The 13,492-nt window shown below is 41.0% G+C and overlaps 1 protein-coding gene across 1 annotated transcript; it reads right to left on the bottom strand.

The window, feature by feature from the left end:
• Positions 1 to 4,344: 4,344 nt before the first annotated feature.
• On the bottom strand, positions 4,345 to 12,683 carry LOC109046370 (gastrula zinc finger protein XlCGF52.1-like). The gene is made up of 2 exons (XM_042733669.1): positions 12,296 to 12,683; positions 4,345 to 11,610 (listed from the first exon to the last, which is right to left on the bottom strand). Exons 1-2 carry the CDS (start codon positions 12,432 to 12,434, stop codon positions 10,586 to 10,588), a joined length of 1,164 nt encoding a protein of 387 aa, XP_042589603.1. The 5' UTR covers positions 12,435 to 12,683; the 3' UTR covers positions 4,345 to 10,585.
• Between the last annotated feature and the right edge of the window lie 809 nt (positions 12,684 to 13,492).

Genomic DNA, 13,492 nt, shown 5'->3' with positions numbered 1-13,492 from the left:
ATACTTTCTGCGCAGCAAGGGTGTCGCACAGTGTAATATCCCATTTAACTCCACATGAGTCTTCCTAGTCTCTAGAAGGTTAATGGCTTGCCGATCCTCCCTGGATCTTGTGACCTGCTTCTCACTTCGGAAAGGCAGAACATCAAGTTGCCATAACTTCTCAACATCTCGTTTGAGTTCCGGTTTTGCAGGACTAAGAGACAGGAAAAGGCACTGTTGTGGCTGCAACTGAGTCTCCAGGAGCTTGACTGGTCCCTGCAGGGTCCATCCAAGCCTTGTTTTGATGGCAGCCGGATCACCGGGTGGGCCAAGACGGACAGGTTCTATTGGTGTTATCAGGTGGGTATTATCAGCCCCAATGAGCAGTAGGGGACATACCTTTTCAAAGGTCTGCAGGGAAAGATCTCTCAGGTGTTTGTATTTCTTAAGGATGCTCAAAGGATATGAGTGATTAGCCAAACCAAGGCATTTGGCAGTAAACTGCAATCTTAACCCTCTGGAGTCGATTAACGCGTATACGCGTTTTGGGGTATTTTCTCCTGATAACCCCGAAAAGAACTTAAATTACACTTTCAGTTTTGATCGTACAGATAAGAGCAATACATCAATCGAATCTGTAAAGGGTCTACTTTTTTTTTTGTATACAGACATAACAACAAAACTTTGTGCACTTATAAAATAAAGATAACAAAGCAGGAGTGCTGTCTGCAGCCTTTGTCTGCGCTGATCTTCAGTTACAAATGCGTCGTTAAAATGAACTGTAACTCAGTGAATACTCAACACAGAGACATGAGAGAGATATCTATAGAAAGCCTGACATGTCTACTTTTAAACTAAACAAGTGCTGCTGAAAACAAATATTCTGTGATAAAGTAATCCATATGAAAACAACGCGATGTCCGTTTTTCACGTCTCCCTTCATTATCTTCTAATGCGACCACGCCCCGCGAGCCGAGCGCGCCTTTCAGATTCAAATGTTTCACTGAAGCGCGCGGCTTTTGAATACGCCCACACAACAGAAGACAACGCAGCGAGATTGTTCTTCAAGTTTTTTTTTATTTTACTGTTTGCTTCGTGATTAGAGGAATAAGACATAATTCACCCCAAAAAGATGAAGCACTTTATTCAGCAGAGATCATAAACATGAGTAAGTCTCTTTTTATTTATTTATATACTTGTACTAGTTTTCACATAACGTGTAAACATTTTACTAGTTAGACTTTTTCCAAAGACTTTTTCCAAACTATAATTCCTGACTAAATGTATAATCAAGTGAAATATTATGAAGTTTCAATAACAATATACACTACTATACCATTCAAAAGCTTGATGTAAATAATATAAATGTACCAATAAATGTAACTGTAACAAATGTAACAAACAATGCTGTTCTTTCAATTTATCCCCCCTAAAAAACCTGAAAAAAATATTCTCAGCTCTTTTCAACATTAATAATAATAATAATAATAATAATAATGATAATAATAACAATAAATGTTTTTTTTGTAGAAAATAAGATTGTTAAAAGGATTTCTGAAGGATTGTGTGACTGGAGTAATGATGCAAAAAATTCAGTTTGAAAGTCAGCTTTGATTTTTCCTAATAAACTGTTTAACTGCACTCACAAGTGAATATTAAATTATGTTGTTGGATAATTAAATATATTCTAAATAAACTACAAACATAAAATTATATACATTTATTTTGTCCTCACATTCTTTCTGTAACTCATCCCTCTCAGTGACACAGCTGACTGAATGTCTCATTATGCAGCTCATTATGCAGGCCTTTGTCTTCTCAGGTGTGAATTCATGATAGTTGACGCCTACTCGCATATGACTTTTACCAACAAAAAGTGTCTTAGAAAATTTAAATTAATATATTGTTTTCTGTAAGTGAGTAAACAAGATGATTTTTCACATCATTTAGAAAAAAAAATTCTAGTCTAAATGCTCCAGTTCTCAAAATTTCTGGGAACCAATTTTCTGTATGTGTTTTATTCCCTTATTCAAGTGATTTAACATTTTTAGTTTTTCACTAACCACGCATAACATTTTTTTCCTCAAAAAACACAATCATGTACATACATGCTGCTCACATATTATTATAGCCCAGTTTGTGCTGATTACAGTGAGATTAGACTTTAGCCATTTAGATATTTATAAGAAACTGAAAAAGCACAAATGTCAGGGCATGACAAAACTTCTCCAGGCCCCAAAAATACCCTTAGACTCCAGAGGGTCAAACATCTTCTGAGGCTGATTTGCTGGAGATACGTGAAAGGAAACCGATGCACCACTGACAGTCTGCACCTCTTGGCGAATTGTCTGCAAAGCTATGCTTTCAGCTTGGCCTTGTATTCCGAGCCCACTGGCGGCATCAGGAAGAAGTATAGTCCGCTCAGACCCGTCATCCATGACAGCATAGGTGTCGAGCGTTTTACCTCCGTAGCGTAGCAAGACTCTGATGACTTTCAGGAGAACACGTCTGCAGTCAGTGGGTCTATCCAAGTATAGGGTCTCTGCAGTCGAGCTGACAAGGCGGGAATCTTCTTTGGCAGCCTTGGTGTTGACCTCATGTAAGATTTGTAAATGCTTACCCCGACAGATACTGCAAGGCTTCTTAAGTGTGCATTGAGCTGCCTGGTGTGTCCACCCACAACGCCAGCAACAATGATTTGTTCGGATCCAGTCTATCATTTGTTGTTTACTGAAGGACTTAAAGGTGGCACACTGACTAGTTAAGATAATGGTTCTCTTTATCCCAGTATGGGCAAAAGGTTTAGGTGGAATTTTGGCCTCTGCTCTAGCTGGCTTGGCTTGACTTGGCTCAGCAGGTGCCTTAACAACAATGTCCTCAGCTCCTAGGAGGATGGTGGCTGAACGTGCAGCTGGTTTTGTTTCTCGTCTGCGCTCTGATTTCTGCTCCACTCTCTGGACTTTGTAACTGACCTGAATGCTCTGGCACCAGGCCTCATACTGTAATCACTCAGAGAACTCACAAAGGTTATACACTGACCCAGGACGGTGGTACATCTGTCTTCAGAATCCTGATCTCATCTCAGCAGGTAACTTACTTAGTAGTCTCTCCACATGTGACCCGCATCGAAGCTCAGCTTCACCTTTATCTCCAAGAGTCTCCAGCATACCAACAAGAGCCCTTATCTGCAAAGCAAAATTGTCAAATGCCTTAGTATCTCCTTGCCTTAAGTCTGGGGAATCCATCACTTTGACGATCTTCTTAAGCGCCAACTTGTGTGGCTGGCCGAACCTTTCATTTAGGGCAGCCATGGTATCTGAGTATGGGAATGATGAATTGAGGTAGGAGTCTGCCACCAGGCAAGCTTCATCCAGCCTTAGATGATCTAACAGGATTTGGTATTTGAATAGTTCTGTAGCATCAGGTGGTAAGAGGTTCTCAAGAGCTATCTTCAACTGTGTAAACTCACTAGGGTCTTTGAGTGGTCTAGTCTTCAAACTGAGTGAGGAGCCTCCAGTCATAATAGGAAAGGGTTGGGGTGGCCTCAGGGAGGGTGCTGTCTTTTATTGCTGACCATAGATTGGCTGAAGCCTTGACGTAGTCAACATAGACCATTCATTTTAATAATCAATTTCATGAAAAACAACACACCTATCCTCTTTAGTGTAAGATGTCTGTGGTAAAGGAGTGGGCTGCTGTACTTCCCACGGCCAGTAATATGGAGAAGGCTGATGATGGTGAATAAACTGCAATGGGGTGTAACTGGGACAAGGTGGCTGCAGTTTAGTGCCATCCACATTCTGAAAGGATTGTTCCCTCTCGTAGGCAACCGGCCATTCATCCAAGGTGTCCCATGAACCTTGACTTATCGGACTCAATACTCTTGAAGAAAGTGAAGGGATGTTCTCTGCACCGTCTCCATGCCCTTGTGTATGCTGTGTTGTGTGAGAGAATATGGCAGGAGGATGAACCTGACGTTTGGGTCTTACAACCTGTGCAGATGCTTCTTCTGGTTTCATGTTGCTACTGATCAATTCTTTGTCCATAAGAAATGCCAGCTCTGGCACGAAGGACCATTGTTCTGGAGTATGACTAAAAGGACTGTATTAGGTGAGGTCTGATATCTAGCCTTGCTCAAGGGGTGTCAGTCAAAACACAGGGTCTGATCAGTTCCATCCAAAGAGTTTAATTTCTCTTAGTATAGGAGTAATTTGCAACCAAGATGCACACAACACAGCTGTACATGGGCATTACAGGTGATCAATTGGGCACTTGTTGTGAGAGTGGGTGTGTATGTGGTCTACAATAGAAAAGGAATAAGAGTTGGATTAAGTTACATGTTTCAAAAATACTATTACAAAGACATTCACATGAAATAATTTATTAAATTCTCAGGTTAGACATTATCAAATAATCAAACTATATAAACAATGAAACTTTATAACACCACTACCACCTAGTGGTTAGAAATGGCAACTGCTTTCATACTCAAACCGCTTATGAGGTAATTTACATAAACTGCACATAGACATGAACATTGTGTCCAAAAAGATCAAATAAACAGCGATTTAGTTACTAATATGGCATTTACATACAGTGGAATACGAAATCTGACATTTGTTCACATTATTACACCATAGTTTGCGAGAACTCGAGTCATTATGATCATGTCAGCAAGGCATATTCAAATGTGCATGAAACTGTGTGACTGGCGATTAACACTGATAAATGCTTAAACAACGTGCTAACATGCAGACGCAATAAACACATTTATAATGAACTGTTCAACTAGCAATTATTACTAACTTAATAATCAGATAACTTACTTTTGTTCACTGACGCACACATCAACCCACGCAGTCTTTGCACTTTCCTGCTGAGTCACTCTCGCACTTTCTGCACATGCAGACATGTCAAAGGCAGCGCATGCGCACAGACCCAACCTTTCTAACAAGTTCCATGATAATATGTCCGTAACATTTACAACTCACGCCTTCTATTTTAGTCAAAAGGCACTAGGTATATCTGTGTGTGACATGAATAAATAATTGTGAAAATTAATAAAGTTAAATTTATGAAATAAATTAGAAAATTTTTTAATTTGTGAATGTAAGCATGTATAGCAAACTCAGTTCAACTGAAAATAATCAGCTTTTATTACTATGCAGTTTACACATACGAGGAATTTGTTTTCGTGAGATCAGGGTGCTAGGGGGTGGCCACTGTGGACATAACAGGCTGAATGAGAGCCACTTGAATGGCCCCCTTGACCAAAACTCTGAGAGCAGGCCGCTCAGGAACACCCCCTTGGGGCACAACAGGGACAGGAGGAAACTCTGATATGGCCTCCTTGACCATAACGGGCTGAATGAGAGCTGCTGGAATGGCCTTTGTGGCCAATACAGTGAGATTGGGCTGTTCAGGAAGGGCCTCTGTGGACATGACTTGATTAACAGGATCATCTGTTGACTTCACAAGACTTAGAGGAAAAGCATCTGTAAAGGCAATGAGGGAAGCAAGCAGCTTGGAAATGGCCTGCCTGGCTGGAACAGACAAAATGAATGCCTCAGCCTCTGTGGCCATGACAGGAGAAGCAGCCAACTTAGGAAGCACCTCTGTGGAAATGACATGACAGGCAGTAACACATTCTGTGGACAAGACAAGATTCATAAGTTTGGCTTCAGTGGATATAACAGGAAGGGCATTAGACTAAACAGCACAGGCCATTCTCCTTTTTTGCAATACCTTTTGCAAACCTCCTTGACTAAGCGATGACTGTGGTTGACAACTTGCTCCTGGATAATGGTAGTGAAGGTGACTGATTCAGGGATGACGGAAGTTGACTCTGACTTAGAATTACAAGAACTGACTGGATAGCGGCTAACTCCCCACATTGGGAAAGAAATAAGCAGGGTTGACTGGCTCTGGAATGACAGGAATGGATGTTACTGGGTCAAGAATGACTGGAGCAGGCTTGACTGGCTCTGGAGTGACTGGAGTGGCCTTGACTGGAGTAGAGATATCAGCAGTGCTCTTAATTATCTCTCGGAAAGCTGACGTTGATTCAACAGACTCAAAAAATAACTGGGACTGACTTGTATGTCTGGGTAGGATGACATCAGTTGACTAGACTGTTTCAGGGGAAACAAGAGTGATCTCAGTAGACGCAGGGGTGACTGGGAAGGTATCGGAGTCATAAATTGATACAGCATACTGATGTGCCCTCTTCCTTCTTGTCCTTTGCTTCTGAATAGGAGTCAGAACAGTATTAACTTGAAAAGGGAAGTGGGGGAGTGTGGTCGCTGCATGCTGGCTTAGGTGGTGGAGGCATTCCCCACTGGATGTGATGACCAAGATACCTGGAGAAGTCCCCAGAAAATTAGGGTGGTAATCATCATAATCAAGCCCCCTTGACATTGTTCAGAAAAACAGGGTAAATGCGCCTATCTCCCAGCCCTGTTGGCGAAGGTTAGCCAGACCTTGATGGCGAGCCTGTCTCTACCGGGAATTAGCAGGTGGCAGGATTCTGATGATCATTCTGATGAGTCCAATGCTGGTCAGTTAATTCTGTCAAGGATCTGGAGGAAGGACTCAAATGCAGAGTGAGTGCTATCAGATTTATTAGACAAACTGCAAACAGGACAAGAGTAGGTGAGGAGAGGAGTGAACACAGTCCAAACAATAGGCAGGGAAAGACTCGTAGATAGGTGGGCTGAGAAAATGACAACAGAGTCCAGTCCAGGATTGCAGTCAGCCAGTGAACAGTGAAGGAAGCACAGATGGAGGTTAGCAGCGATGGCCTGACAGGAACATGAGGCTAAGTCACTCCACACTCGTGGTCTCACAGGCACAGCACAGGACTAGCTGCATGACCGATAAAGGGACCAGACCTGGAGCACAGCCTGCACGAAAGGGCAGGACTAGACTAGTGACTAACAAAAGACTAAAACAGCACAAATCAACTAGGCAGGGAATACTCAGTATCACAAAAAGGTTAGACAAGCTAGCAAACATGAAGATGTAAGAACAATGAACTGACATCAGAAGAGGGAAAATGAGAATAATATATAGAGGCAGAGAACAAGAGCAACAGGTGAAAACACTCAAACAAACATGATCAGATACATGAGGAACAGGTTTCAACATTCGGACAAAAAAGGAATAAACACAGGGGCGTGGTAACGGGAAACGAGGAGGCAGGATGAGAAGAGCACATGGCAAACAACAACAAAGACAAAGCCTAAGATTGAGCTCAGACACAAAATAAACATAGAAACATGAAACAATCACAGCACAGAAGAGAGGGTCCAGCGCGGATTTAGATTGAGCGTTCCGGAGTTGGACATAAGAAAAGAGAGCCTGATAAGGTTGAATTGGAGATGGGAGATTAAAAATGTATAGGTAGTGGCCTTTCCTTTCTTGGTCCAGTTTTGCTATCAAGTATGGACAAATCAGAGATTGTCGGGTGGAGTTCGGGGTTAAATTTAGGGGTTATTGCAATTTCTGAGCATCTCAGAAAACCGACAAAGCCAATAGAAACATGGCATCTAGGAATTTCTGCGAGAATCTGAGATTTGATGGTATTAGGCACAAGAGGTCGTTCCAGAGTGGCAGCATTCAGTGGAGTAGGTAGACAGGCCGCTGTGAATAAAGTATACTGAGGTTTAGCTTGGGTAGAAGTTAGATAAGGAATATAAGGAGGGGCCGTAACTGTTTGCGGAGGCAGCCTCACGCACAGATTAGCCCCTGGTGCTTGGGGAAGCCCATAGGAAGAGGAAGAGAAAGATGGAAATTAGGGAGGAGACCAGTATGCTTGTGTTGCAGGCTGAAAATGCCATACTTGGGCATCTGCAGCGGGGGCTTTTGGCCATTGATGGGGAAAAGGAAAAATGGAATGGTAAAAGTAAGGTGGCTGAGCTTGAGCGGCTAGCGGAGGCAGCCTCACGCTAGCATCTACACCCGGAGGTAGAGTGGAAAGAAATGGAGGTTGAGAAGCCACGCCAGTGGGCAACGTTGTATGCAGTGCGGCAGCTGAAGGTGGTGCAGTGATTGGCTGAGAGGAGGAGGGAGGCAGTGCATTGTGAGAAGCATCTGAATCTGAGGTATGGCCCAAACTTGATGCGGCATGAAGCTCGAGGAGAGCCGGAACTTGATCTGGAAGACAATGTAATTTTAAATGAAGTAGGGAGCTATGAGGAAGAAGAGCATGGGCTGCAATTGTCAGCAGAGGCAGCCAGACGTTTAAATCATCTTCTATGGGAGCAGGAGGCCACTGAAAAGAAAAAGTGGTCATTAGAAACGAGAGGAAAAGCCTGAGATGTGTTGGCCTAAGTTGCAAGCTGAGACAGCCTCACACTTCCTTCAGCTGCTGTAGGCCATGGGGAGGGAGTGGGGTTTGTGACATCCTGAAGAGCCTGTGCAGCCTGCATGGCTAGCAGAGGAAACCCTAGCGTCTGCTATGGGAGCTGAAGGCCGCTGAAAAGAAAAAGGATTAGAAGTAGCAGGAGGAAAAGACTGAGATGTGAGGGCATGTATTGCCTGCGTAAGCAGCTTTGCACTAGCTTCAGCTGCTGTAGCTGTAGCCCACGGGGGCTTGTGATATTTGGGGGGAAATGCTGAAAAGCCTGTGCAGCCTGCACAGCTAGCAGAAACAGCCTCATGCTAGCGTGTGTTACGGGAGCTGGAGACCACTGAAAATAAACTTTATATAGGTTAGAAGTAGCAGGAGAAATTATGTCTTTGACAACATTAAAAATAAAATAAAATAAAAATAAAATTACGAAAAGACATTCTTTTCCTCTTAGCCACACAAAAAGCAGTAAGTATTGAAATGGCTACCCAGCCAAGCAGCACATCAGCTGGTAGAGACTTGGAGAGAGGTGCCTACCAGTATGCACAACGCATGCAAATCAGGTTGCCAGTTGCACTTGTTCAATAATTTTAATGGTTTCTTTATGATATGCCTTAGTTATTAGTTTACACCTATAATTATAAATTATTTAGGTACAGCGTTGAACTTAATTTATCAAATCAATTTCCATCTTATCTGTCTATGCAAGTACAATGTGGGATTTAAAATACAGGTAAAATGCTAGTGAAAATTAATACAGAAAATGTGAGTAATTTCATTGTGTTCTACGCAGTTTTGTGTCATGGTTACAAAAATGACATCAGCATCCATGATGTTATTTAAAAACTTTTAGCAACAAACAACCTACCTTTAGCATCTTTAACTAAAAACATAATTTGCAACACGGCCTACGCTATCAGCGGAGGCAGCCTCGCGCTAGCGACTGCTACAAGCATAGACATGAGTTATAATAGTATCCATGTCTATGGCTACAAGAGCTGGAGGTCTGGCTACATGCAGCGCTGTGGAAGAGCCGCGGTGAAAAAGTTGAGTTGAAGTAGGAAGCGATTGAGGTTTTGCTGCGGTGAGAAGTGGGACACAGCCCAGGCTTATTTGAGGCCTGCCGCTGCGACCCAAAGCTCGAGGAGATCCGGGTCTTGTGTTGGACAATGGGGGTGACAAGCGAGGCAAGTTCGGGGCTTTGCTTGATCTATTGACCGACTTGGATAATTTGCAGGATGAAGAATAGATTGTACAGATCCACTTTGTTTACCCTCCGTGAGAATGATTTGTCTGAATAAATCAGTGTTTGCTTCAGGATTAAATCCACTTTCCGATCAGATGATATTTGCATGGCCAAATGATACAGGGATGCCAGGGAAGAAGTTGGAAGTCTCACCGGTGGAGGCGAGGTTATGCCTCGGTGTTGTGGAAAGCGTGTGGCTGGTCGAGCAGAGCGGTGGCTGTGATGAAGCCTTGAGCTCGGCGGCAGTGTCTGGTGGAAAAGGAGTAGGCATAGGACTGCCAGGTTGTGACGGAGGATACAAAAAATCCCCAGTACAGGTCTCATTGTTGTACAGAAAAAATTTAGTCTGTGATATTACCTTCTAAATGCTGGACATTTGCGCTGTAAGAATGTAAAGGAATACTTCAGATATAAAAACACTGACTCGTTTGGTAATGTTTTCTCATTAAAATCATACGATTTATTCTTAATTCAGTTGAATGTATGGGAATACTACGGAATAGCAATACCAGTTCTCTATTATAGATTAGTGGTGTAAACTTAATAATGTATTAATAAATAATAATGTATTACTATGGTCACGTGGACTTAACAGACACACACACGTCCTCAAGACACTAGATTTCCTCTAATATACCACAATAATTTACATCAAACATCAAAAGCAAACTAAGCAAACTACAGGTGACACTTATGCATTATAAGACAACTGAACATAATATGAAATTTATAAGAAAACACAATGATATACAAGAATTAAACTTTCTGACATTTTTCTCTGGGGAGGAACTCCATCTTTGAGTTGATCAGAATCTCACAGTTGAATCTGCTGGTTTTGAAGATGAAGATGAACTTTATTCACTGTGAAACTTTAAATAATGTTTCTTAGTCTCTAGTAATGACTGGTTAGGACAGATTTATCCAGATGATTTTTTACTGCTTGATGCATTATTGTGTTTCATTTGACGGGGATGCAGCATCAGACCTGAAAGTGCTGATCTGAAGATGATCTACTTGCTGTGAATGTTTTTTATATGACTGTGTAGAGCAGATGATTGATTATAACGATTCCCACATGCAGTGCAGTGATATGGTTTCTCTCCAGAGTGGATCCTCTTGTGTGTTTTCAGGTCTCCTGACTGACTGTATCTCTTGTCACAGTGCGAACACTTGTAAGGCTTCTCTGCAGAGTGGATCCTCTTGTGTGTTTTCAGGTCTCCTGACTGACAAAATCTCTTGTCACAGTGTGAACACTTGTAAGGTTTCTCTCCAGAGTGGATTCTCTCGTGTCTTTTCAGATTTCCTGACTGACTGAATCTCTGGTCACAGTGTGAACACTTGTAAGGTTTCTCTCCAGTGTGAATCTTCTCATGTCTTTTCAGAAGTGCTGCCTGACTGAATCTCTTGTCACAGTGTGAACACTCGTAAGGTGTTTCTCCACAGTGAATCCTTTCATGCTGTTTTAAATATTTAGCTAAAGTAAAAGTCTTCTCACACACAAAGCACACATGCTCTCTCACAGCAGTGTGTATTTTCTGATGTTCTTTCAAGCTTTGAAGACATGAATAATTCTTTCCACACAAATAACATGAATGTGGTTTCTCCTTTGTATGAACTATCATGTGTTTCATCAGGTCTGATGCCCTCAAAAATGTTTTGTCGCATTGATCACACGTATGCCACTTCTCTCCAGTGTGGATGTTCATGTGATCCTTAAGATGTGCTGATTGTGTGAAACTCTTCCCGCACTGATCACAAGTGAATGGTTTCTCTCCAGTATGAACTCTCATGTGCCTATTAAGGTGTCCTTTTATTGTGAAACTCTTCCCGCACTGATCACATGTGTGCGGTTTTTCTCCTGTATGAACTCTCATGTGAACATTAAGTCTATATTTGCTTGTAAAACTCTTTCCACACTGAGTGCAGGTGAAAGATTTCTTGGTTCTTCTTTTCTTCAAATCTTTTTGTTTGGTTTGAGAGCAACTTTCTTCAAATTCACTCAATTCTACATTCTCCTCCTTTCCTTCATTAAACTCTAAAATAAAAGCAAAATCAATTTTTTTGTCAGTAACTTTGGGGGGGGGAAAACAGAAATGTGAAAGGACATAAAAGTGAAACCGGGTGTAAAATTTTGTTACTTTTGATGCAGTTTTATAAATTATACATCCCTGAAACTTTTCATGAAGATTGATCTGCAAAATATCATTTTTCAAACAGTATAGAAACAAATCCCATGTTTACAGAGAGAACTATTAAATGTTTGATCAACCACACAATTATCTATCATACATTTATTGTTTGCTGCTCCATCTATATTATTATTCAACATCTCTAAAGATTGTTTTTATTTATTTATTTCAGGTTTATTTAACAGGGACAATGCACACTAATAATATATAATTAAATGTACAGTGTGCCAGAATTAGCCCAAAGGCTATTTTACATCTGCTGTCCCTGGACTTAAGATGTCATACCTAAAAAAAAAAAAAAAAAAAAAAAAAAAAAAAAAAAATTAAACAGAAAGATTAAAATATTACATACATGTTAGAGCCAGCCAACCTCATTGGCATAGCACAAGAAACACAAACAAACAAAATTAAATTAAATCAAAACTAAATCTAAAACCGCTTGAAACTTTATAACTGTCAGTATTATTAAAGCTTTGTAAGCCTAATGTACCACAAAGAGTCATTCAAGATTTATAAAGAATAAACACCAACCTCCTTGTTCCTCCTGTTTTATTATCAAGGGTTCTGGTTCCTCGTGTTTTATTCTCAAGGGTTCTGGTTCTTCATGTTTTATTCTCCAGGTTTCTAGTTCACTGATGTCCTCTTCACTCTCCTCTTTAACAAACTCCATCTTCACAGCAGCAGATCTCAGTTCAGATGATACTCCTCCAGATATTCCTGCTTGCTTCAAAACTTAGTCACGACTGTGAGGATGAGAATATTACAAGTCTTTATTGACCTGATTCAAAAACTCTTATTTTTCTATTTACAGAAGGTTCATTTCTAACAGTCTGTATTAAACCAGCATCAAGACAAAACAACAGAAAGCCAATGAGCTTCTTCCTCTGTGGTTTAATGGTGTTTGTCAAACAATCGTATGTTTTAGCGCCACCCGCTGGACTGGAGTGAAGCGGAGAGTGGAGACAAAATTACTGCCTGTACAGGGTGCGCTGTGTTTTCCTCCGATCTGCTATTAAAAAATTATAGACTCGCATGGTATTTGATAAACATCAACAATTTTTGTGAGTGAGAATTTTTTAGTTAAATGCTTCACTGAAAATCACACAGCATTGTAGTTATATCAATGAAAACACGTGATAATGATACAATGTAGCCTAATATATATATATATATATATGTGTTGGTCTTAATGATCATTCATTCATTTTGTGTTTCTTTAGTTATTTGCAGTGCGTTGACGCCATCTACTGAACACTTGTGGTAACGGCAGGTTTGGTGTACAGTTTCTATTTCCTGTTGTATTCTCGTTTGTATTCTCGTTTGGAACGAGATTAGTGTTCGGTTAGTTCACGACTTTTCCAGAGCGAGTTGTTCTCTGTGATGTGTAAATTCTGCTGTCAAGTTTCTTCAAACTCCGCTCAGTTGTGTTTCCCCTCGGGGGCAATGCCGGTGAGTAACACTGTGTGTAACATTAGGGGTTTTATATTAGTCATTTTCTTAAGATGTGTAGGAAGAAAATTTAACGTGTTGCCACGAAGTGTAGATTCCTCTGTTTCCCATGTAATGGCGGCTCATGCTTAGTAGAAAACGATGTACATGTTGCATTTGGTTTTGGAAATGATTGAAAGAAGGCAATTTGAGTTAATGGGTACTTTTATTTTTGTTTACAGTTTTACAGCTTGTTTTTTGCACTGCTGTGTGTAAAATAAAGGAGAGGAGAAAAAGGAC

The sequence above is a fragment of the Cyprinus carpio genome, chromosome A3 (genome assembly GCF_018340385.1).
Source record: "Cyprinus carpio isolate SPL01 chromosome A3, ASM1834038v1, whole genome shotgun sequence".
Classification (NCBI taxonomy): domain Eukaryota; kingdom Metazoa; phylum Chordata; class Actinopteri; order Cypriniformes; family Cyprinidae; genus Cyprinus; species Cyprinus carpio.
This window is presented reverse-complemented; position numbering and strand designations above follow the sequence as displayed.